This window comes from Rousettus aegyptiacus, unplaced genomic scaffold (genome assembly GCF_014176215.1).
Source record: "Rousettus aegyptiacus isolate mRouAeg1 unplaced genomic scaffold, mRouAeg1.p scaffold_m13_p_1, whole genome shotgun sequence".
Taxonomy (NCBI): domain Eukaryota; kingdom Metazoa; phylum Chordata; class Mammalia; order Chiroptera; family Pteropodidae; genus Rousettus; species Rousettus aegyptiacus.
In genome coordinates, this window is record NW_023416284.1 from 649195 (window position 1) to 671031 (window position 21837).

The following is a 21837-nucleotide window of genomic DNA, read 5'->3' on the forward strand; positions in this document are numbered from 1 at the left end:
CCATCACCAGCATCGCGTCCAGGACTTCCCAAACTGGAACTCTGTCTCCATTGGACACGCACTCCCATCCTCGTCTGCCCGCACCTGGCGCCAGCCCGTCTTCTGTCCCTGTGGATCCGACTCCTCCAGGGACCGCCCGTGACTGGATTCGTACAGTCTCTGGCTTTTGTGTCCGGCCTGTTTCACAGAGCACCGTCTCCTCCAGTTCTGTCCGGGTCGGAGAGGTGGCAGGATATCCTTCTTCTTTAAGGTTGGGTAATAGTGATTCCACTGTATGTTGTAATAGGGTTCTCCACCAAAAAGGAAGCAATTACACATACATTTTTTTGCTGTGCGGAATTTGCTCACGTGACGATGGAGGCCACGACGTCCCGTGGTCTGCGGCCGGCGAGCTGGAGACCTGGGAGGGCGCGTGCTGTCATTCAACCCCGCTGCGAAGTCTGAGAACCAGATGCCCAAGGGCAGGAAGGGTGGCAGTCCCAGCTCAGGCAGAGGGCAAGTTGTCCCTCCCTCTGCCTTCTTGCTCTGTTCAGGCACTGGATGACAACTGCCTGTGACGACGAGGCCACCTTCCTCACTCAGCCTGCAGACTCAAACGCTAACCCCTTCCCGAGACACCTGGAAATGTTCCCCAGCCATCTGGGGACTGGACACCCCATGGCCCAGTCACGTTGACACAATATTAACCATCACATACGGGTAGACCGTGTTTTCTTTATCCATCTGTCCCTGGGTGGACATTCGCGTCGTTTCTACTCTTTAGCTGTAGTGGATGACGCTGCTGTAAACGTGCGTGTGCAAATCCCTGTTCGGGTGTCCGCTTTCAGTTCTTTGGGGAGCACACTCGGGAATAGGATTGCCGGGTGGTATGGCACTTCTATTTTTGGAAGAAACGCCGTGCTTTTTCCACAGCAGCTGCACCATTTTACAGTCCCACCAACAGTGCACCGGGGTTTCGACGCTCCACGTCCTCGGCAGCCCGCCTTTCCTGTGTGTGTGCGTGCACACGCGTGTGTCTGAAGCGTGTGCTTTGGCAGCAGCCATCCTCATTGGTAGTAAGTGATATCTCACTGTGGTTTCGATTTGTATTTTCCTAACGGTCAGTAGTGCTGAGCATCTTTTCAGGTGCTTGTCGGCCACCTGTATGTCTTCTCTGGAGAAACGTCTGTTTGGGTCCTCTGCCCATTGTTTTAATCGGGCGCCACAGCCTAGTGAAAGCGACATGAAGTTAACCCTCCCGTCCTCTCTCTCCTCGGGCCGCCACTGGGCTCCTCCCCCCGCCTGCCTCCCCCCATCTGTCATCTGCTCTGTGGGCTTCATCATCCATTGTGGTTCGGGCTTCTGGACGTGAGGCGTTTCGTGAAGTGGTGTTATAGTTCCGACTCCTTTTCCTGTTGTTTGGGATTTTCAAGGGGAGGGGTGGGAAGTCTTTTGTCGCCATCAGAGAGCCCAGAGCTAGGGCCGTGGGGCCGTCAGGATGAAGGTGGGGGACCCAGAGCCGGCTTTTCCTCCAGCCCCCGCTGGGCCTGCTGGCCTGGTGCCTGCTGGAACCATCTTGTCCCTGTCAGCACAAATCTTGTGGCCTCAGCAGCTGGCTGGGGCCTCAGTGGGAAGCGTCCTCAAGGCTTCAGATATTCCGGAGGCTGGAACCAGCCATGCTGGCAGGGGACATGGCACACGTCACCTGCTCAAATTCATCAGGCTGTCATGGGGGGTGGGGCAGGTCTGTGTGTGTGTGAGACTCTGGGGGCTGTGCAGGGGGGCCATCTACGACTGTCCCTGGGAGCAGGAGCTGGAGGGATGGGATGAGCCCCCTCGGTGGGTCCTGTGCTCCCTGCCGGGGGCGGGGAGGTGCCGACGGGGGTGGGGGTTGGGGCTGGATGCCCGTGTCTCAGGACTGAGCACATGTGGGCAGGTGTGGGTGGCTGTGGTGTCCCGTCACTAAACAGCCTGGCACGCAGCTCCCTCGGGAGCCAGCTTTGCTGTTCTGAGTGGAAGAGAGGTCGGATTTCCCCGAGGAACCTCAGAATAGCCCCAGACTGCCGGGAGGAAACCTGGCCTGGCCTCCTGGAGGCCAGTCTGGCCACTGGTCCTGCCCGTCCTGCCCCTTTGCCCCTGGCCACGTGCAGCTGTCTGCCCATGGACTGTGGGCCCCCGGCCCTCCGCACAGGGCGGCCAGAGGTGCCCGAATGCGTCACACATACCTGTCTGGCACTGGGCCCACACAGACGTGAGGGCGTTACCTGACCAGGTAGGCATCGAAGAACCCTCACAAACAAGCGGCTCTGGCCCTTGTGATGGTCCCGCCGTGGATGGTGGGAGGACGGTGACATGGTGACGAGGGAGCAGCATGAGCGAAGGGCCGGGTCCGAGGGGTCCACCCTCGCTGCGGCCCCCGGAAGGCTCCGGCTGGGCTGGGGGCCTCGGCCGGGACCAGGGTCTGAGGGGGGGCTCCAGGCCGAGGGGATGCCCCGTAGAGGACAGCCGGGAAGAGGTCATGTGGGGGAGAGCCACACCTGTCCCAAAATAGGGCCAGCAGAATCTCCTGGCCATAAAAGGCTCTTAGAACCTGGACCCCGGGGACCCCGGGCAGCCGGGCCCAGCTAAAACGCAGCTGCCACCTCTGCCCCTCGTCCTCTGCCCCCAGCAGCACCAGTGCCACCGCAGGGCCCTCTCAGCCAGCCCCGGACATGGTAAGGCTGTTCCTGGCACCCAGCGGAGGCCCCGGTGGGCAGGCTGGCTGGGGAGTGGGAGCTGGGGCAGGGCCTCCAGGCTCAGGGGTCCTCTGGGGTCACGCCTGAAGGCGTGGGGGTCTCTGAGAAGGAAGCTCAGCGAGGCTGGGCAGGGAGGACAGAGTGGGGGGTCAAGGCCGAGCCCTGGGGCTCTGACACTGCCCTTGCTCGGGGGGCCAGGGCAGAGCAGCCCTTTCTGAAAGCTGTCACGGAGGTGGCCAGGTGCTGGACTATCCCTCCGGGATGCTGGAGATGGCTGGGCTGAGGACTCTGCCCCGGCCTGTCCTCCAGGCCCAGAAGCCCCTGCCTGGGAGCCACCGTCACTTGGCCCGGGCTCAGGCTCCTCTTCAAGTTGGTCCAGGGTGTCCCTCTCTGGCCCTCACCTCGTGTGCAGGGCTGTGGCCCCCGGGTTGGACATGACCCCCACCCACACCCCCCACTGTTCCCATGGGCTGGCCTGTGCTCTGGCCTGTGCCTCACACCTGGCCTGCCTCGAGGGCCTCCCCTGGGAGACCTGCATGTCCCGCACGGCCCATCGTGTATGCACCGGGTCTGGGAGCCAGCTCTGGGCTGCGGCCCCGGAGGGTGGCCGTGCCCTGCATCCTGGGGCCTCCGCCCTCCCCTCGACCGAGGGGCGGGGGGCCCCGTGAAGCCGGCCGGCGTGTCCCCACAGGCAGAGCGCCTGACGGCCCAGCAGGTCAAGGAGTACAAGGGCGTCTTCGAGATGTTCGACGAGGAGGGGAACGGGGAGGTGAAGACGGGCGAGCTGGAGCGGCTCATGAGCCTGCTGGGCATCAACCCCACCAAGAGCGAGCTGGCCTCCATGGCCAAGGACGTGGACAGAGACAGTGAGGCCGGATGGGGCCCGGGGGCGGGGGGCGCCCGGGATGGCGGGGAGCTGTGCGGCCCGTCCTCACGCAGCCTGGCCCGCTGCTTGCTCCTCGCAGACAAAGGCTTCTTCAACTGCAGCAGCTTCTTGGCCCTGATGGGCGTTTACTGGGAGAAGGCCCAGAACCAGGAGGGCGAGCTGAGGGCGGCTTTCCGCGTCTTCGACAAGGAGGGCAAGGGCTACATCGACTGGGACACGCTCAAGTAGGCCCGGCACGGCGGGGCGGGCGCGGGCGGGCGCCCCGCCGGCCGCCGCTCAGTTTGGTGGTCCCGCAGGTACGTGCTCATGAACGCAGGGGAGCCCCTCAACGAGGTGGAGGCTGAGCAGATGATGAAGGAGGCCGACAAGGACGGGGACGGCACCATCGACTACGAGGGTGAGCGGGGGCGCCGGGAGCCCGCGGCCCGGCCCGGCCCGCCGCGCCGCTGACCTGTCCCTCTGCTCCCAGAGTTCGTGGCCATGATGACCGGAGAGTCCTTCAAGCTGGTCCAGTAGGAGCAGCTGCTTCTGCCGTGGGAAGCTGCCCGAGCGAGGAAGGCTGCTGCCCACGTCGTGGCCCACCCTGCCCCCCCCGCCCTCCCCTCCCCCCCCCCCCCCCCCCCGTCCCCGGCGACGTGGCCAATAAACGCTCCAGCCAGACTCGCGTGCGCTTCACTGCCCCCGGCCCGACGGAGGCGTGGGTCTGGAGAAGGGAAAGGGTTTTCCTGGGTTGGGCGTGGCACACAGCCGGTCACTTCTGCTGTGACACCTGATAGCACCCACAGCCCCGCTCTGGGCTGCCTGAGGCCGGGCCGGGCAGAGGCCGGGCACCCCTCCCCCCACTCGCCTGCACCGGGGCGCCTGCCCAAGGCCCCTCCCGGAGCCCGCTCCTTCAGGCAGAGACTGCTTACATACAAATTTTATTCTCTCTCCAAAAACCATGGCGGCTTGGGCCTGTGGGGCTCCCTTGGGGCTGAGGGCCTGCTGGGCTGGGCCAGGGGCTGGGGCTGAATGTAGCAGCATTGTGTGTGTTTGTGTGTGTGTGTGTGTGTGTTTGTGCGCGCACGCGCATGTGTGTATGTGGTCAACACAGGGCCTGCCGGTTCGGCTGCCTGGCGTTACATAGCAACGAGGCCAGGGCTGCAGCAATGTGCTGGACGTCTGGTCTTCCCAGGGGGAAGGATGGTGAGGGTGGGCTGGGGAGCCTGTGAGCACGAGGTGGCCGGTGGCCTCGGGAGCTCAGGAGGGCCTATGCACCCCCTCCGAGGGGCACCGGGGCTGCAGCTGGCGCGTTGGGTCCAGGAGGGGTCTCTAAGCCTGAGGCCCCACAAGGGGACTAGACTATTGAGAGGGGAGTGGCTCTTTCTGTCGGGGTTTGGCCATCCTGACAGCCTCATCATAGGAGGGCGGCAGCTCAGGGGCGCAGAGGCTGTAGGCAGGAGGGGTCACGGAGTCAAGGTCCAGCCCCACAAAGGGCAGGGGCAGCTGCATGCCGGCCAGGTGCTGCGCGGAGCTGCAGGCTGCAGGGGACCAGAGTGTGTTTGTGGGCATGGGTCTGGCCCTCACCCGCCCCCCACACGCTTGCAGGCAGGCGGGCCACCAAGCCAGCTGTGCACTCACAGGTCACCGTGCTGTGCGCAGGGCTGTCACTGTCCACAGGGACGATGGTCAGGTCGCAAGGCTGAGGTGCCGATGGCAGGTGTGGCTGGGTGTGTGCCCGCTTCCGGAGGCAGCAGAACCGGACACAGCTGGCCGTGACCCCACACAGCAGCAGCAAGAGGACGGCCAGCAGGATAAGCCTGGGCAGAGAGGAGCAGGACCCACCACGGGGCTGACCCCCGGGCCACTGGGGGCCTGCTGCTGGGGGCACTTATGGCCCAGCCACCCAAGACAGGAAAACGGGCAGGATAAAAGAAAACCAGACGACGCCTCTCCAGGCCCGCGGCCTTCTTCCTGGCCAGAGCTGGGCCTGAGCAGCTGCCCACCCAGGCCTCCTGCTGCTGGGCCTGTCCTGGCTGTCTCTCCAGGGCTGGCCACAAGTGGCCTTGGGCTCACTCCCAGGACACCCTGTCCTGGGCTGACTGCACACTCCTATTCCTGGACCCACAGCCATGTTCACAGGGGACTCCCTCAGGAGAGAGGAAGGGGGAGTGGGGGGCGGCCCGGCACCTCTGGAGGGAGGCCCTGCCAAGAGCCAGGGGCTGGAGCTGTGCGGGGCTGGGTCAGGACCCACAGAGGAGACCGCTCCTGCTGCCGGGCCCGAAGGCTGCTGAGGACCCCAGCGCCTTCCCGCGGGGCGGGGGACAGTGCTGGTGACTCCTCGGCCGTGCAGCAGGGCCAGGGGACAGTGGGGGAAAGGGGCGGAAGGGGCAGGATCTGGTGGGCTTGGTTCCAGGGAGAACCGTTGGACCCGGCTCCAGCTCTGCGCCGCGGCCTCCACTTACCCCACGTGCCACAGGCTGCTCCAACGCGCCTGGGGTGGGCATCTGCGGGGACAGGGCGGCACCTGGAGCAAGCGGGGCACCGGTCCGGCCCACTGCCCCGCCCTCGCCTCCGCGCAGGGCGGCGCCAGGCTCCCTCTCCCCCCGCCCCCGACTTACTGGTCGGAGGGGTCGCAGCTGCCGTCCGCGAATCCCAGCGCCACCTGTGGGTACAGGGGTGCGTTCGGGCCGGGACGCACAGAGGGCAGACCAGCCCCGCGGGGCCCGAGCCGAGCGCCCGGCGACCCACCTGCGGCAGCAGCAGGAGCGGCAGCGGCAGCTGCAGGAGCCCGCGGGCGGCCGCTGTCCCCGCAAACATGCTCGACGAGGACCCGCCGCTGTATGGAGGCCCCGCCCAGCGCAGACCCGTCCGGAGACCTGAGGTCCCGCCCAGAGCCCCGCCCCCAAGCCGCCACCCAATGATCTCCGCGTCCTTTAGAGGCCGCCTCGCCACTGGCTCCGCCCCCGCCTCAGGGTGCTGCCCACGGGGGCTCCGGTCCACTGGAAGCTCCGCCCCTGCGGCGCGGCCCTCCGATGCCCGCCCTGTGACCGGCCCCTTCCCTGCCAGGCCGGTCCCCTAGGGTCTTGGCGGGGGGGGGGGGGGGGGGCGGGGGGGCCCGCCTCGTCCTCGGCTCAGGCGCGGAGCCCGTTGCCTGTCTTGAAGTCGGGCTCGATGTGGACCCGGGTGCCCTCTGGGAGAGCGGCGACCAGGGACATCTGTGACCAAACCTGGCCCACACCGCGGTGCTCAAGGTAAAGAGCTGCGACAGGGGAGACCCTGGCGCGTTCCTAGCGTTGTTAAACGACATTTGTTGTGCGTCTACGCACGCAGCAGGCGCGCAAACGGTGTGTGTTGGGGGGGCGGCGCGGGGCCAGCCCACCTCCCAGGAGCTCAGCCTGGGGAATGTGGCCTCCCTGACTTCTGGGCCTGGTAGGCACAGGGCCCAGAGACACCCCCGTAGGCCTGGAATGCGGGCTGTCCATTGCGGGGGGAAGGCTGGGCCCTTTCTTCTGGCAGAAAACCCTGGCCCTCACCCCTAGGCGCCCTGCCAGGCTCACTGCCCTGTGCTCTGGCACCCGGTGATCAGGCGAAGGGAGCCGATCAGCTTGGTAACTGCAGGGCGGTCCGCCTTGCCCAGGCAGGGTGGGGGAGCAGCTACCCTGCCCCCTGTTTTCTCACATCTCCCCCACTGGAGGAGAAGCCACCTCACCCCCCACCCCACCCCCAGGACAGGGCCTACTTGGCTTGGCTCCCTGGTTCCTGGATCTGCTGGACACCTGCTCCCTGATCTGACTCCAGCTGGGGCTCTGTCCTGAAGCTGTCCTGCACCTCTGGCCTGTGATGCAGCGCCCAGGACCCTGCCAGCCAGGCCGTTTCCTCCCTCCTGCCTCCGCAAGGCGCAGCTCAGGGGTGGGAGGGGAGAGGGGAGGCAGCTGTTTCGCCAACCTGCAGGAGTTTGGGCCAGTGAGTGCCAGCGTCCCCTGGCAGGGCCTGGCCCTCCTGCTGGCTGCCCTAGGAGGAGTCAGGAATATGCCCCACGCCCTGCAGGGAGACCCTCCCCTGGGGCCTGGCCCAGCCCAGGCTGCAGGACCCCACCTTCTCCTCTCACCCCGGGGAGGCAGCAACTTGGGCTCTGGCTGATCAGGCTCCATGAGGGGTAGGAAGGAACCGGGGTCTGCCCCCCAGACAGAAGTCCTGCAACATGCCTCTCTAGGGTCACTGTCACCTGCTCAAGGGGAGACAGATGGCAGGCTTCTAGGCCCAAGGGCCCTGAGAAATGGATGAGAAGGCGGCTCCAGGCTGGGTTCCTGAAGCCTGTGTCCGGGAGAGGCGGTACCACGCTGTCCACTCCTGTCAGTGGCTGGTGTGGGGCTAGGGTGGGTGGACATGCCGGGCCGCGGACAGGGGCGCCAGGCTGGGCGGGCTCTGTGGGACAGGGTCCCACCAGCCGCTCTTTGGAAGGCAGGGGCCGGGGTGCAGGCACCATTCGGGGCTCCTGGCAGCATCTCATGGGCTGGGGCGGGGTGCTTCCATCTTGAAGGGCCAGTTGAGACCAAAGGCTGAGCCTGAACTCAGTTCCAAAATGTAGAGCCAAATGCATGCGCTGGCCTCACCCTGGGCCCTTGACGGGGCCGGGAGGACACCAGCAGGGGTGTGTCCCAGACATGTGCCCACTCCTCGCTCGGGGTCGACCGTCAGGGATCCTGGAAGTTGGGAGGGGCACCTGGGTTTGTCGCCTCCTGCCCCCTTCCCCCTCCTCCCTGGGGCTCTGGGTCTGGGCCAGTTGGCCCTCCAGCTGTGCACCCCAGCACCCTCCCACCAGTCAGTCACTCTGTGCTCGCCCCGGTGAAGTCGCTGTCGCCCACACTGCAGACCGGTACACGGAGGCACATGGAGTTTATTGACAGACCTGTGGGGACAGCTCTTCCCCCATCCGGACCTCTGAAGGCCAGCAGTGCTGGCGGGGGTAGGGGCTCCAAGGGGCTCGGGCTGGGGCAGGTTGTGGGCAGGACTGGCCTAGCTGCTGGTTCTGGGTGTGGGGCCCAGGCACGGGGAGCTCCGGGCCACGTGGTCATGAGGTCCAAGGCAGCAGCAAGCATCTGGGCCTGTGGGGCTGGGGTGCCCCAGCCATGGGACCCTGCAGCGGGCTGCCTGGCCCCAGGCCCCTGGGTGGCTCGGCCTGGCCCACAGACTGGGGGAGGGCTTTGAGGGTACGCAGGAGACTCCGGGGGTATCCGCAGAGACTCCTGTGGCTTCAGAGGCCGGTCACCACCTGGGCTACAAAGAAGACCTTGTAGGTCTCCTTCACGTCCCCCCTGAGCTGCAGCAGGGCTGACACCATGAGTGGGTGGTCCGGCTGGAACGGGACGCGGGGGGCACTCAGCCACCGGGCACAGTGCCGGGCAGCTCTGCCGTCTCTCCGCTGCACTGCCCGCCTCGCTCCCCCGGGGCTCCCCTGCAGCACCTACATCGAAGTCATCGGGCGGCATCCAGGAGATGCTGATGGTCTTGGTCTGGCCGCGCTCCACGGAGCCCTTGGAGGGCTCGACCGTGAACCCGTGGTGCTGCAAGGTCGCCACGTTGTCCAGGCTGAACTCCACCATCTGTGGGCGTGGCAGCTGCTGGTGGGGGGCCGCACTGGAGACAGTGCGGCTGGGGGCCCGGCTGCCCAGCCCCTCCCCACACCCAGCGGGGCAAGGCTGGGCAGGGCTGGGGCTGCCCGGGCTGGGCCAGTGCTGTGGTCACCTTCTTTGGGGACAGCTGGGTGGTCCGGATACAGCCCACCTGCAGCTCCCGAGTGGCAGGTGGGGCCGGTGTGTCAGTGTCCAGCTGAAGGTAGTCCAGGGTCACGAGGATGGGCTTCAGCTCCTCGGTTTCTGGGGAGGGAAGTCCTGGGTGGGGGTTGGGGGTGTGGGAGTGTGGGGGAGTGGGGGGGGGGTGCGAGCGTGCAGCTACTGGGCGTGAGGGACGGAGGGGGAGCTGGTTCTCTGGCAGTCTCCGGTGAGCATAACCCCGCCCCACGATGGGCGGGGAATGCCCCTGACCCGCCCCGCATGGCTCACCCTCTCTGCGCTCGAGGTCGCTGGAGGGGATCACCGTCAGGGACTCCACGGGCACGTCCAGGGGGTCTCCGCCCTCCACAAACATCATGTGCTCGCGGGCCGCGCCCTTCAGGAGGATCTGGTGGGAGACTTTCTGCGACAAGGAGCAGAGCAGCCTCGTCCAGCCACCCTGCGCTGGGACGCCGGGAGCGGCAGGGCTGGGGTATGCGGCCCGTGGGACCCGGGACGCAGGTCTCCACCCGACAACCCTCCACCTGGCGTGGAGCCCCAGGCACGGTCAGGGCCTCCCCAGTGGGGCGGGGCTGGGGGCGGGGCGAGGCCGCACCTTCTCGAAGAGCACCACCTGCAGCCGGTCGGAGAAGTACAGGCTCTCGTGGTCTGGGCTGAACGTCACGGTGAAGTCCTGCGCCACGCCAGGGTCCATGACGCCCTCCACCGGGACCACGCTGAACACGCTCTGGCCGCTGTGGTTCTGCGTGCCTGCGGGCGGGGCGAGGCGGTCCCTGCGCCCGCTCCTCCCCGGCCCAGCGCCGCGGCCCCACGCCCAGCCCCTCTTGCCTTTCCTACATTGTCCTCCTCCCCACCTCCCGGACGCTGCGGGCCTGAGACCCCTCCCCCCTGCAGTCCTGCCCACCCCGCCCCGCCCCCCTCGCGGCTCACCCACGATTTCTGTCCTCTGGGCCGGCGAGGCGGCGAGGAACTGCGGCAGCTGCTGCTGGTCCTTGCTCCGGGTGCCGGAGAGGCTGTCCAGCCGCATGGAGAACTTGATGGGCAGCGAGGAGTTGTTCTGCAGCTGCGGCGACCCGGTGACCGTCAGCCCCCTGCATCAGCCCCCTGCCCGCGCGGCCAGCCCGCGGCCTCCAGCGCTCCCGACGCCGGCGTCTTGCGCTGCGCACGCCCCTTCCAGGCCGGCGCCCCAGCCCGAGCTGCCCATCCTCCAGGAGGCAGCTCGTCGTGGCCTCTGTCTTCCAGAGCAGTCCCTGAAGACACGGCAGCCTTCGGCTGAACCAACAACATCCTCCCCCACTTTCTTCCCTGCCCTTCACCCCCTGCTCCTGAGAGCCCCCCTCCTCGGTAAAACACCTCCTAGCGCCCTGGTCTGCACCCAGGCCCCAACCTCAGCCAGGCTAGGTGGCAGGTGTCCTGTGGAAGGCTGGACCCCAGGTGCCTGTGCCGCCCAGAAACAAGGGGGCGCTGCCGGGAAGGCCTGCCTTCTTGCACGGGAGTGGTAGTCTACAGGGCAGTGTGACCTCGCCCGGAGTCTGCAAACTCCTGCAGACTACCCCCTCCGCAAATGGTGCCTGTGCGGAGCTTCTCCCCCACCGGATGGGAGGGCCATGCAGAGGCCCTGTGGCAGGAGGACCAGGGGCCCCGGGAGGCCTGAGGTGGAGGGAGGGGCTCCTCAGCCTTCCCTCTGCCGCAGAGGGCAGCGGCGGTGGCAGCTGCTGGGAGGGCTCCCCGACCCCTCCCCGGGCAGAACCCCTTCCCAGCAGGCTGGGCAGGCTCCTGGGCCGCGCGTGCTTCACCTTGAAGCTGGCCGAGACAGACTCTCTGGCAATCACGTAGCCCATGTTGAGGACGTCCCCTTCAATGGAGCACGTGATCATGGATGCCACCCCAACACCGAGGAGGGTCAGGGAGAGTGTGCCTCTCTTGGTGATGATGTCCAGGGTTTCTTGGGCCTGCGGAGACCATGCCCGTCAGCCTGGAGCAGACGTGTGTCTGAGGCGTGCGCGGAGCCGTGTCATGGCTGCGGGGCCCCAGGCGCAGCGCGGCGCAGGGCGGGCCTGGGACTCACCACCATGCTCTCCCGCGGAGAGAAGGATATCTTCAGGACCTGCGTCTTCCCCGCAGGCAGCCTGCTGATGGGGTTCAGCAGGACAAAGGGGCCATTGGGGTTCAGCACGGAGAAGTCCACCTGAAGGCCCATTGTCAAGGAGAGGTGGCCAGGGTGGGGCTGCGGCCCCTGGCCGGCCCCCCCCCACCCTGCCCCGTTGGCCACCCGGGCTGCGTGCCCACGAGGATACGGCCAGGTCCTCGGGGCAGGTGTTCTGGATGGAGACCTTCTTTATGCCGCAGTGACCTGAAACGGGTCGGGGGTGTCAGTGTCTGCCCGGGCCTGGCTGGGACGTGCGGGCCGGGGTCCCTGTGGGTGGGGGGCTGGGCCCGAGCGGGGCTCACCTACAGCGACGTCGCCGAAGTTGCAGGTGGTCTTGCCTTTGTTGGATGTCACTACGATGGGTGGTGCCACCGCTGGACACCACAGCTCCAGGTACAGGGTGTTGTGGGGACTGGGGGTAGGCAGGGCGAGCTGGTGGCACTCGGTCCCTGCCTCCCACGTCTGGTCCCCGCCCACCCGGCCACCGTGCCCCTGCCCCAGGCCCTGGGTCTGTTGGTATCAGAAGAGGGACAGTGACTTTGGCTGCCCACACCCCACCTGGCCGGAGCTCGCACCTGAAGCTTAGGGGCTCTGCCCCCTTCCTGTCTTGGATGTCGCCGCTGGCAATGACACAGGGGACCACAAACTTGTCGAACTTCCCCTGGAAGGTTCTGGCCAGGGCAGCCTGGGCAACCTGGTACTCCTCGGAGCTGTGATGAGGCCGGCAGCCTGCTCTCACGCCTGTGCCCGCACCGTGCCCCCCAGCAGCCCTGGAGGCTCCGCCCGCTCTCTGCAGACCCCTCCGCAAGGCCACCCCCCCCCGCCCCGGGTAGGAGGGACAAGGGGGACACGCTGGGCCCCAGCTGTGGCTGCCCCAGTTCTATCTGCCCAGCGGGCTTTCCCACCCCCTTCCCTGATTCCTGTGGGGGCTGCCCCCACATCCCAGGGGCCTCACTTGTACCCAGGTGGGCTGGGGCTGCAGGGCTGGGAATGTGGGAGTCAAGGCAGCGGCATCTCCCCAGCCCCGGAGTGAGGCTGCTCAGGGGACACTGGCCCCAGGGGAACGGGCTGGGCTCATGCCCAGGTGCGGAGGGCCCTGCAGGTAGCCCCTGGGTCCAGATGTGTCTGAGGCCGGCCCAGGCCTGCACTTCCAGCCACTGGCTCGAAGCAGCTCTGCTTCAGGCAGTCTGTGCGGGTGGCCTCTGTGGGGGCAGGGCGGGCCCCCATCACGGGCGTGGAGGGAAGGGGGCGGGCGGCCTCCTCCCGGGCGCACGCGGACGCACCTGGACGTGAGGTCCTGCTTCTGCAGCTCCAGCCCGTCGGAGGCGGAGGCCCGGGACAGTCCGTCTCGGTTCTGCAGCCGCACGGTGGACACAGACTGCTTCCTCAGGTCCTTCCTCTGGGTAGCTGTGTCCTTGCGGGCCTGCGCGGTGGAGGCTGGCTGTGCGGCTGCCCCAGGGCCTTGCTTGGCCAGGTGGGCAGGCGCCATGCTGCCCAGCGAGGCTGCCCCGGGGCCCAGCGAAAGAACCCCCGGGGCGTGGGTTTGCGGAGGACAGGGACCCAAACCGTGCAGCAAGAGCAACACAGATGAGTGTCCAGGGAGACCCAGGGCCCAGTGCAGAGTCCCCGTGGGGCTGAGCCCCAGCTGAGGTGTCTGCCTTCGTCAACAGGGAAACCGATGCACGAAGAGGCCGAAGAGCAGGGCGGGCCAGGGCCAGGGCCAGGGCCAGGGCCAGGGCCAGGGCCGCGCGTGTTCCTCCTGCGCATGCTCCGGCGGGCGCGCTCAACACGACACCGCGGAACGTGGAGAGGCGCACGGCGTCCGGGTGCGGTCTGCGCAGACGCCCTCCCGGCAGAAGCCCGACCCCCGGGGTGCCCCCCGGGCGGGACGCGTCCCCCCAGGCCGGTGGCCGCTGGGGGGGGGCGCCCAGGCCGGAGGCTAAGATGCGCAGCTGCTTTGCCGGCGGGTCTGCCCTCCCCACTCGTTCCGCGCAGGAGGTGAGTCCTGCCTGCTAGCCTAGCCCGGGACAGGGGCCGGTGCCCGCCCGAGACCCCGCTGGGGCCTTGCCAAGGAAAAGTTTAACCTCTCAAAAACAGCTCCTGGCAGGGTGCCGGGGCCCTCGGCCCTCGGGGGCTGGCACTGTTTGCCACCGCCCCCCCCTCCTCCCCCCCCCCCCCCCCCCCCCGCCCCCACCGCGGATCCCCAGCAGCGCCCCCACCAACCGGTTTGCTCTCCAAGGCTTTCCTCAGGATCTGGAGGACTTGCTCGTGGATCAGCTCGCTGGGCAGCACAGGCTGGAAGGCCACCTTCACCAGGCACCTCTGTGGGGACAGGGCCTGCTGGTGCCTGCCCTCGGCTCCTGGGACCGCAGGGGCTGAGCCGACACTCCTGGTGCGAACCCCCATCCTTCCTAGGGATTTCAGTTTGCCATGCCCCTTCCAGGAAGGCCTCCCTGACCACTCCCTCTGCCCCGGAAGGTGGGGTGGGCTGCTGTGCGTGATTACTAAGCCCACTCTCCCCGGCGGGGTTTGGGGGTCTGGGGATGGCGGCCGTGGCGGGACCAGGACCCCACCCGCTGCCCAGGAGACACCAGCGAGAAAGACGACTCCGTTTTCAGATGTTGACGTTTGGGGGCGCGCGCCCGCACCCTAACCTGTCCCCAGGGCCAGCTCAGCAGTCTTCCCCAAGCACCTTTACCTTGCAGCCTGTCCCATGGGGAGGCCCGGGGCCCACAGAGGGCTGCCCGCCGGGGTCTCCCGGGGCCCAGCACAGCAAAGGTGCTCGGGTCACAACAGGTATCGGTGGTTGTGGGGGGCGGGAAGGGATGAAGTAGGGGGGGGAGGGGAAACGCAGGAGTCCAGCTGTGATGATCCCCTTCGGAGTAACTGCTAAGCAGCGTTTGCTAAATTTAATGAAGTGCGCTTTAAGAAACATACTTCTTGAAACCCCAGCACCTCCGTGTGGCCCTCTTCACTTAGTTCTTTCAACAGGCCTCACAATGGCCGTCACCCCCAACTTCTGAAGGTGAGGAATTCCATACACTCAGAGAGGCCCCGACAGCCTGGGGGGCCGGCCGAGGGCTCCTTCTGCTTTATTAGGAAAAGCAGAGTGGGGGGCAACGGGGACCGACCCAGTGGACAGACGCCCTGCGCTCCTGGCGGCCAGGCCTCTGTGCCCGCCTGCCGCGAGCTCCGAGGGCTGCAGGCCCTCCCGCAGGCTGGACCGTCCCCGCCCGGCCCGGCGCCTGCGTCGCCTCTGCCTCTGTGGCCGGCCTCTTCCCCAGGCCACGCTCACTGGCCACAGAGGCCCCCTCGCCTGCCTGGGTCTCCTGAGGGACACAGTTGACCCCCCACATCTGCTACAGTCAAGGGCAGGCAGAGCCAGGCTGTGGCGCCCCGCCCCCCCCAGCCCACCCGTGGGGCCCAGACCCACCTTTCCCGGCAGCACCGTCCCCACCGAGGGCGAGATGGTGATGGGCGAGTCCGGGGGCAGCAGGAACTCAAACGATGTGGGCCCCACGGGGCAGGTGTCCTCTGAGCCGATGCGGGGCACAGAGTGGGTCAGCGAGTTCATGCTCAGGTGAGAGTTGATGACGTACAGGGTGGCCACGGACATGTCGTACAAGGCGGTGGCCGCAAACTTGATCTGGTAGTGGGACAGCTCCAGGGGCGGGTGGACGCCCACGGCCCGGCACGTCAGCTTGAAGCACCTGGAAGTGACCAGCACCGGCAGGTTCGGCCTGGGGCTCCTGGCTGCAGGGCGTCAGGTCCCTCTGCAGCCGGGCAAGGTGGCCCCTGAGCGGGATGGGCAGCCGCCTGGCCCCTGGCGGAGTGCCTCGTGCCCACGATGATGACGACGGCAGTCGTCACGGGTTTTGCTCACTACCCCGTTAATGAATTTTAATGACTGTTGAAACTGCCGTGTGTCTCTGTGCACATTGTAAGTGGACAGTTACAGTTTTAATCGCAAGTTCAAACAGTTGCTAAAGAGGTAATTTCTGGCTTATCTTCTTAATGTTCACTGACATTTAAAATAGTAAAACTGGTAAGTTGCTCTTCGTAAGCACAGGAAGCGTAGCAAGGTGGTTCCTGCCGTCGCCGGCAGAAGGAAGAGACACTCGGAGCCTCAACCCCTGGAAATTTACGGTCCACATTTTCTTTGAACTCTATTCCAGCGCTCTCCTCCCATCCAATTTTGTCCTGATTGTGTGTATTTTAACGTCTCAAAGGATGACGTTGATCGCTCTATCATACTGGCCTATAACGAAAACGTGTTCACGCGTCAAAATATTCCCGTATTTTCACGTCCTGTGACCACAGGCTCCCAATGTTAAAAAAGTTCCTTCCGCTCGAGCCACTGTGGCAGTTACTGTTAGGGCAGTCAGCAGAAAAGCAGAGGTGAACCGTGACGGTCGCGGCGGCGCGGGGCCCTGAGTGCTGCGGCTTTGGCCGCGCACGGCCAGGGGCTTCGTTCCGGGGCCGCGGGAATGGGGACGCCGGGGCCCTGCTCCTCAGGGCCGCCCGAGCCTTGCGGCCGCTTCCCTCTAGCGCCCGGCGCTCACGTGGCAGCGGGTCTGCCGGCGCCGCTGGGGACGGCCCCCCTCTGGCGGCTCACGTTGATCCCCGTCGACTGAAGCCCCCTACCCGGCGGGTGGCTGTCGCCCAGGCCCAACCGAGACTGGCCGGTGCCGCCGTCCCCATGAGGAGGCCGCGGGCTCAGTGCAGGACCCGGGGACAGGGCCGGGCCGGCCGCCCCCGGCCAGCCCGGCACACGCGGCGATGCCGCGTCTGCTGATAAAACGCTTCCGACTCAGCACGAGCTTTAACATGTTCCTCTCCCCGCAAGCCGCTGGCCGAAGACGCGTCCCCCGGGTCACTTCAGAGGCACAGCACGCCTGGCCTCACTTCACGTCAGCGTCTGCGTCTGCGTCTGCACGCCTCCTGTCCAGGGCCCCGGGCCCCGGGGAGTGCGCCCGCTGGCCGACCGCGCCCCCCACGCCGGGCCCAGCCCCGCTCTGACCCTTCCCGAGTCCCCAGTGTCATGCCCCTCACCTGCTGATGGCTTCCAGGCCTTTCCTCTCCTGTCCTTTGGGAACTTTGTGTAAGATCAGCAGTGTTTTTCTTTAAATGTCTGGAAGACTTCGTCAGGAAGCCATCTTCACTTTTCACTGTGAGGAGCTTTTAAACGTTGGCTCCGATTTCCCTAAAAGCTGTCGGACTGTTCAGATTTTGTTTTTTCTCGTGTCAGCTTTGGTAAATTGTGTGTTTTTTTGTTTGTTTTTTTTTGAGGAGTTTGTCCATTCCATCCAAATCGTCCGTTTGCTGGGGTGGAGTTGCTCATGTCACTCCCTTACGACCCTTCGGGGTTCGCGGGACCTGCGGTGATGCGCCCCTTCATTCCCGACACTGATCACTGTGACCTGTCTCTCTTTTTATCTTGATCGGTTTTGCCAGGAGTGATGAATTTACTACTTTTCACAGAAAGGACTTGTAGCTTTGTCGTTTGTCTCTGTTGAACATTTGATTTCTACTTCACTGACTTCCACCCATTATTCTGTCTTTCCTTCTATTTTCTTTGGGTTTAACTTGCTATGCTCTTACCCTAATTCTTGAAAAAGTCCAGATTATTTTGATGTCCAAACTTCTTCCTATGAATCTGAAGCAATCTTTTGCTAAGCACTGATTTTGATGATTCACAGGTCCTCAAGTTCAACACACCCAAATCGAACCCTTAGATGTGCCAATATGGATCAATTATAAAAAAATATAAAGTTGGGGGCAAAATGTAAAAGCAAAATGTAGGTCAATACATGGAGTATGATCCCACGAACGTGGGGTGGCCCTGGGTTTTAGCTCAGAAGCCCCACATCCTGGAAACCCCTCAGTGGGGCGCCCGGGCTGGCCCTTCACCTGTGGGGACCCGGGGCTGTGTGGGGGGGAGGGCACAGGAGGCGGAGCCCCGCAACGGGAGAGCTTGTTTTCCAGCACTTCACACACATGCCCGGAAGAGGGCGCTCGAGAGCCAGCGAGGAGACGAGGCTGCGAAGCTGGGCCCCCTTCCAAAAGTTCAGAAGTAACTGCGCATGAAGATGAGACGCAGAAAGAGCCCGAGAGCGACCGAATCACACGGTATCAGACAGGAGAGAGTACGGAGCAGAGTCCCAGGCATGCAGGCAGCGCAGGCCGCCGGGGAGAGGGGCCGCCGCGGGACGGCAGGCTGCCGCCGCGCGGCCACTCACAGTGCACCGTGGGGCCACGGCACAGGCCAGGGCCCCGAGGGCGCAGAGGTGAGGTGTCAGGGCTCAGGAGGGCTCATCGACAGGGGCGATCTAGGAACGAAGGCTCCACTGGAAGGGACTCACGCGCAAAGGGGCACAGGGCACGGTCCTTCCGGAGGAAGAGAAGACAAGGCGAACCGCTCAAAAAAACTAAGAAATGATGAAAAGGACCAGTGAGAAGGCGGCAAATGGGAAGAGGCGGAGAAGACCCGTCACACTCATAACAGGAGAAAGACGGAGCAAATATCCATGACTGAAATTCAAGGAAATGCTCCCAAAATGAAAAAAAAAAGGTTTGAAAAACACCGTGCACCTGGGAAAGTTAATCCACAGCAACCAACACCAGAATGTGGTCCGATGACGTTATTGGTTTTTAAATAAGAGGAAACAGACCCTGCAGGTGCCCAGGCACCAGGAAACACAGGTTGGCATCAGACTCGGAGGACGAGTCGTGTTCCCCCAGAGGGTGGGTCGCGGACAGGTCAGCATCGGAGATACTCAGGGAAAGAAAAGATTTGTGTTCAGCGACACAGACTTCGTTCCAGCGGCTGCAGACACTCTGTCAGCAGCACGTGGGGAGCCGGGGGCTCGGTGCTGTCGTGCTCCCAGGGGAGAGCCTTCTCAGCGACGGCACCCGTGGCGCTGGAAGAGAAGGGAACGCGACTCCCGCCACGCCTCACGCTTCCTGCAAAAACTGACCAGAGGGCATCGCTGACCCACGTGTGAAATGTCAGCATATGACACTTCCAGAAGAAAATCTGTGTGATCTGGGATTAGGGAAAAATTCTCGGATAGGCACCAAACCCATGATCCGTAAGGAAAAAGGAGACAGACAGGACTTCAGGGAAATCAGAGCCGTCGGCTTTACAGGAGACACTGTCGGGCGAGTGAAGAGACAAGCCGCGGCCCGGGGGGACTTCTGCAGCTCCGTCCACGGGCGCGTTTCAGAACGCGCAGCTGCGAGTCCTGGGGACTTGAGGTGCAGCACGGGGGCGGCAGTTAATCGCGCCGTCCCGCATCTCGGGACGTTGCTGAGAGCGGATCTTAAAAGAAAGAACCCCGCACGCACGGGAGGTGACAGTGGTGACGAGACCTGCTGCGGTGACCGTAGGCGCCTGGACCTGACGTGGCCTTGCACTTCCATCGCACCTCAACAAAAACGCTCTCAAAACTCACTCCGTACAAACCCCAGTTTAAGAAACGGGCCAAGGGTCTGCACACACCTCTCGCCAAAGAAGACTCGCAGGGGGCAGACAAGTGCCCGGGGAGCCGCTCTGCACCCCCGGTCATCAGGGCAGTGCCAGGTCAGTCGTGACGAGATGCACCTGTCACAGTCCCGCTCCATCCCCCACACTACAAAGTCCGAGGGCACCAAACGCTGGCCCCGAGGTGCCCAGACCCTGCCGGGGAGAAACTGAAAGGGAGGACGGCCGCACAGTTTCTCACGAAACGAAACACTGAGTTGCCGCCGTCCATGGCGACCCGCTCCTGGGCGTTCCCGCCGGGCGGTGGGCACGCGGGCGCACGCGGGCACCCGCGCGTGGGTGAGAGCCGCTCCCCCGTCATCGCCAACACCTGGAGCCGACTCGAGTCCTCCACTGAGTCCTCCGCAGGCGAGTGGGCGCCCTCAGGCAATGGGAGGGGCTGGGTGTGTGTTGGGGGGGGAAGGCGGGCCTAGAGGGCAGCTGGTCTGTGGGCGGGGAGTGCTTGACCGGGGGGTGGGGGGGGTGGGGGGGGTGGGGGTGGGCAACTAGGCGCAGGGGCCTGGAGTCCAGGTGAGGGCATGGAGGTGACTCGGGCATGTTTTTGGGGGGAGCTTGCAGATTTCCTGACAAATTGGATGGAGAACAGGCTCAGGTGAGCCACAGGCAGGCAGGGGCCACAGGTGGAGCAGGTCTGGGAGCTGCTGGGGAGGGGGCAGGGCGTCCAGCTTCGGCACCCCAGATCGCAGGCGGCTCTCGGCCATCCAGGAGAGCTGACGGGCAGCCACACTCGGGGTGCTGGGCAGGGGACCTGCGGCTCCCGGCTGTGGAGTGTGCGTGTCTGGGACGTGTCTGGACTGTCGGCCCCGCCCGGCCACCCGCACTCTGTGACGCCTGCGGCCTTGCAGCGTGATCACTTGTGACTCTGGGCGGTCCTGGGCACGGGGCCCCCTTGACGTGAAAGCAGGGAAGAACCCCTCTTCTCCGGAAGCGGAGAGAGATGTGAGGAAGGCGTCCCAGCACACTGGGGGCCCTCGCGAGCCCCGCAGCAGGGGTGCGCGGCAGCGGGCAGAGTCTGGTCTCTTCAGTCTCCTCTGGGGTCCGGGGTCTTAACTGCACTTTGCTCCCGAAAGTCTCACCACCCACAAGCTCATTCCTGCTCCCCCATGGGCACGTCAGCCCCAGGTGCTTCCGTCCCGGCTGGCGGAGGGCTTGGCCTGCAGGGTGAGGGGCCACCAGGCCCACCCAGGGTCAAACGGCAGCTCAGGGTGGAGATGGGTGGGGACAGGGCAAGAGAGGGAGGGCAGAGGGTTGGGCGGGAGCAGGGAGGTGGCCTGACATCCGGCCAGACGCCCGCAGGGGGACACTCGGGACATTCCCAGAGCACGAGAGAGCCGGCTGGGCGCAGCCACCACCTCAGCGTCTGCTCTGCTTCCGCCTGCCCCGCCGCCCTCCTGGCCCCGTCCCTCGGGCTCAGGGAGGCCCCGCGATGGTCTGTCTCACGGCGCATTCAAGCAGCGGGGCTCGTGCCCGGGTCCTCCCCAGTGCAGAGGGCGCCCTGCACACCACACGCGTTCACACGCGCTCATGTGTGCACGCTCAGGTGCATGCCCACACGCGCACATGGCACACACATCCCTGTGTGTGCTCACAATTCACACGTTTGCAATGCACACCAGCACACGTGTATGTCCACACGTGATACTTGCATGCACACACACTGTTCACACACTCACATTCACCCACGTGTACTCACACACATGCTCACACACGCATACCCACACTTACACGCGCGCACACACTGAGTCGAGCTGGCCCGGTGTTCAAGGCTGTGGACCCCACGCGCCTGAGGCCCCTGCGGCCAGCGGCGGCGCCCTGGCCCCGTGGCTACAAGGCGTGGGAGGGACGGCCCCTCCCTCGTGTGTGGGCCCTTCGTGCTCCTCCCCTGATGCACGCCTCCTGCTGGGCTCACCTGTTGATGACTGACTTGCAGATGAGCTCAAAGCGGTACTCCTTGGCCTTGGCCTTGAGGGGCTGGAAGATCACGTCCAGTTCCAGAGTTTCCAGAGGCAGGATGGTCCCGAACCCGTCGTTGGGTTGGATGTCCACAAACTGCAAAGGGGAACCGTGGGTGCCAAGGTGACAGCCGGGGAGGACCAAGGGGGGCTGCGTGGACACAGGCGTGGGAGGGTGTGGTCTGCATGCATGTGCGTGTGCACAGGTGCACATGTTAGTGTGGCCATGTGTGAGCCCGTGTCTGTGAGTGTGAGTGTGTGAGCGCTCCTGCATGCATGTGAGCACGTGTGTGAGCACATCACCTGCATACATGTAGCACATGTGCACACGTGTGTGACCCTGTCTGCATGTGTGCCTGCACGCAAGTGTGTATACATGTAAGTATGTCTGTGTGCGAGTGCATGCATGTGAATGTTCGCACATGCGTGTGTGCATGCATGCGTGTGAGCATGCATGTGTGTTTCGTGTCTGTGTGGTGTGTCCGCATGTATGGAGCATGCGTGAGTGCATGTGTGCACGAGCGTGTTCGTGTCTGTGTGTTGCACACGTGTGACAGGACGGTGGGGTCTGTGTGGACAGCCCGGGAGGGGTGCGGATGGCCAGGCTGGGACCTAGTCTTAGCTGCCCCGAAGGGCCAGGCAGGCAAGGGAACTGGCGGGAAGGGGCGGAGCGCGGCCTGGGGTTCCGCAGCACTGCGGGCCAGAGAGAAGGGGCGAGAGGGGCAGGGTGAGGAGGTGACAGGGCCCGCGGGGAGAGAGCGGAGGCCGGGGGGCCTGGAAGTGGCCGTGGAGTCCAGGGAGGGGTGAGGCCTCCTGGAC

At 65.1% G+C, this 21837-nt stretch overlaps 3 protein-coding genes across 10 annotated transcripts in view; 1 reads left to right on the plus strand and 2 right to left on the minus strand.

Annotated features, from left to right (window-relative positions):
- Window positions 1-3148: 3148 nt before the first annotated feature.
- Window positions 3149-4168, plus strand: CALML6 (calmodulin like 6). The gene is made up of 5 exons (XM_036223823.1): window positions 3149-3271; window positions 3406-3580; window positions 3680-3824; window positions 3897-3997; window positions 4070-4168. Exons 1-5 carry the CDS (start codon window positions 3149-3151, stop codon window positions 4114-4116), a joined length of 591 nt encoding a protein of 196 aa, XP_036079716.1. The 3' UTR covers window positions 4117-4168.
- A 436-nt stretch (window positions 4169-4604) lies between these two features.
- On the minus strand, window positions 4605-6399 carry TMEM52 (transmembrane protein 52). Its single transcript, XM_036223827.1, has 4 exons — window positions 6255-6399; window positions 6045-6195; window positions 5221-5399; window positions 4605-5029 (listed from the first exon to the last, which is right to left on the minus strand). Exons 1-4 carry the CDS (start codon window positions 6397-6399, stop codon window positions 4719-4721), a joined length of 786 nt encoding a protein of 261 aa, XP_036079720.1. The 3' UTR covers window positions 4605-4718.
- Window positions 6400-8408: 2009 nt separating this feature from the next.
- The window catches only part of CFAP74 (cilia and flagella associated protein 74), a 49711-nt gene continuing 36282 nt past the window's right edge, over window positions 8409-21837 (minus strand). Inside the window, exons 26-40 of one of the 8 annotated variants that reach the window (XM_036227682.1) lie at window positions 20976-21115; window positions 14957-15233; window positions 13747-13845; window positions 12807-12946; window positions 12099-12233; window positions 11826-11935; window positions 11672-11727; window positions 11443-11562; window positions 11171-11326; window positions 10305-10437; window positions 9970-10124; window positions 9645-9777; window positions 9328-9473; window positions 9047-9185; window positions 8409-8938 (exon numbers count right to left, since the gene is read on the minus strand). In XM_036227682.1, the coding sequence (XP_036083575.1) occupies window positions 8409-8938; window positions 9047-9185; window positions 9328-9473; window positions 9645-9777; window positions 9970-10124; window positions 10305-10437; window positions 11171-11326; window positions 11443-11562; window positions 11672-11727; window positions 11826-11935; window positions 12099-12233; window positions 12807-12946; window positions 13747-13845; window positions 14957-15233; window positions 20976-21115 (2469 nt within the window). Of the gene's footprint in view, window positions 8939-9046; window positions 9186-9327; window positions 9474-9644; window positions 9778-9969; window positions 10125-10304; window positions 10625-10761; window positions 11327-11442; window positions 11563-11671; window positions 11728-11825; window positions 11936-12098; window positions 12234-12806; window positions 12947-13746; window positions 13846-14956; window positions 15234-20975; window positions 21116-21837 lie in introns of those variants that run through there. The other 7 variants (XM_036227687.1, XM_036227692.1, XR_004953076.1 and 4 more) reach the window with 7 other exon arrangements.

What these genes read in the sequence shown, in the direction of transcription:
- CALML6 (XM_036223823.1), top strand. Translation starts at nt 3,149, where the DNA reads ATGACCCCCACCCACACCCCCCACTGTTCCCATGGGCTGGCCTGTGCT. An exon ending in CAAGGACGTGGACAGAGACA is followed by an intron (nt 3,581 to 3,679) that starts GTGAGGCCGGAT and finishes TGCTCCTCGCAG; the next exon opens with ACAAAGGCTTCTTCAACTGC. An exon ending in ATCGACTGGGACACGCTCAA is followed by an intron (nt 3,825 to 3,896) that starts GTAGGCCCGGCA and finishes GTGGTCCCGCAG; the next exon opens with GTACGTGCTCATGAACGCAG.
- TMEM52 (XM_036223827.1), bottom strand. Translation starts at nt 6,399, where the DNA reads ATGTTTGCGGGGACAGCGGCCGCCCGCGGGCTCCTGCAGCTGCCGCTG. An exon ending in CCCGGCCCGAACGCACCCCT is followed by an intron (nt 6,196 to 6,254) that starts GTACCCACAGGT and finishes CCGACCAGTAAG; the next exon opens with TCGGGGGCGGGGGGAGAGGG. An exon ending in TGCGCACAGCACGGTGACCT is followed by an intron (nt 5,030 to 5,220) that starts GTGAGTGCACAG and finishes TCCTGCCTACAG; the next exon opens with CCTCTGCGCCCCTGAGCTGC.